General features: G+C 51.4%; 1 protein-coding gene across 6 annotated transcripts in view; it reads left to right on the top strand.

The window, feature by feature from the left end:
- SNX10 (sorting nexin 10) overlaps positions 1–1,435 on the top strand; it is a 60,845-nt gene that overhangs the window by 27,668 nt on the left and 31,742 nt on the right. The window contains exon 1 of one of the 6 annotated variants that reach the window (XM_014537017.1): positions 744–770. The exons of 4 other annotated variants lie outside the window; for them this stretch is intronic. In XM_014537017.1, coding sequence (XP_014392503.1) covers positions 759–770 — 12 coding nt within the window. In that variant the 5' untranslated portion in view covers positions 744–758. Of the gene's footprint in view, positions 1–743; positions 771–1,164; positions 1,179–1,435 lie in introns of those variants that run through there. One more of the 6 variants, XM_014537018.1, reaches the window with a different exon arrangement.

Raw genomic sequence — 1,435 nt, 5'->3', positions numbered from 1 at the left:
AGATAGAAACATCAATGATAAGAGAGAATCATTGATCACCTGCCTCCTGCACGCCCCCCACTGGGGATCGAGCCCACAACCTGAGCATGTGCCCCAACTGGGAATTGAACTGTGACCTCCTGGTCTACAGGTCAATGCTCAACCGGCTGGGCAGGAGGATCCTTCTCGCCTCTTCCAGCTTCTGGTAGCTCCAGGTGTTCATCAGTCCAGTCGCTGACTCCATCTTCACATGCCGTCTCCTCTGTGTGTGTGGGTGTTTTCTCCTCTTCTGTGTTTTATAAGGACATTTGTTGTTGGATTTAGAGCCCGCCTACTGCAAAGACCCTTTTCCCAAATAAGATCACTTTCACAGGTCCCAGAGGACATGGATATACCTTTTTGGTGGCAACAATTCAACCCACTCCATGCTCCAAGAACCTTTCCCTCAGCTGATCTGGCCTGGTCACCATCTCTTTATTGTCCATTGTGCCTTTTTCCATCCTCTGTGCGTGCCGTCATCACACCTCTGTTCCTCTTCTTTTCGTGAACATTGAATTTCTCTCATTCTCCCCTGCCTTCTCTGTGGGTCCTGCCCACTCAGGTGAAAGGAACTCCGTTCCCCTCGGGAACCCGCCTGCTGCTCACGGTGGGCTTCTCTCACCTCCGAGGGAGTTCCTTTCCTCCGTCTGCTGTGGGTCTTCTCCTCCCTGACACCATGTGGACTGGAGGCCGGAGCTCGTGTTCTTCATATTCCTCACAGCGCCAGGGACATAGTAGAGATGGAAATATTTGTGGATGATAATAATTATCTGAACAATGGAGTCAGACTAAGTACTATGATCAAAATAAAGGCAAATAGTGACCAGGTAGCCATAGCCACCTTTCGGTTGTAAGAATATAGACCGTGCATGTGGTCGGGGATTTCAATTTTTTTTTTTTTTTGCAGGGAGCAGATGCTAGCTCCAACGACCTTTTGTAATAAATGGGGGTTTAAAGAACAATAGACAAACCCAGGACGTGCAGGGCCTGGAATCAGCTGAGAGGTTGACTCTGAAGGTCGGAATCCAGGTCCTGACCTTCGTCTCTCTTGAGGCCACACCATCTGTTATCTGAACCCTGGAGTAGTTTAGATGTCACAGGAACGACCTGTTCCTTGAAAGGTTGGGTTGCTGGCAGAACCGTCAGGGCTGCTCTCGGATGTGGGTCTCTCTGGACATCTTTTCCCTTCTCTCCATCTCACTGCCAATCAGCTTCCCCTTGTCCCTTAGGGTCCCTCCACACCCTACGTCTCCAGCCTCCTCAGGGCCCCTCTGCACCCCATGTCTCCAGCCTCCTCAAAGTACCAAGGCCACAACTCCAGCCTGACTCTGCCTGGCCGTCCAGTTTGAGGGCCTGTCATCATCCAGCTGCCTTGGACTTGCCATGTCCCAAACTCCCCACCCCCAGTGTGGACTGA

Source organism: Myotis brandtii, unplaced genomic scaffold, assembly GCF_000412655.1.
Source record: "Myotis brandtii unplaced genomic scaffold, ASM41265v1 scaffold17, whole genome shotgun sequence".
Lineage (NCBI taxonomy): Eukaryota > Metazoa > Chordata > Mammalia > Chiroptera > Vespertilionidae > Myotis > Myotis brandtii.
The sequence above is the reverse complement of the archived record's forward strand: the minus strand, read 5'-3'. Positions and strand labels throughout refer to the sequence as shown.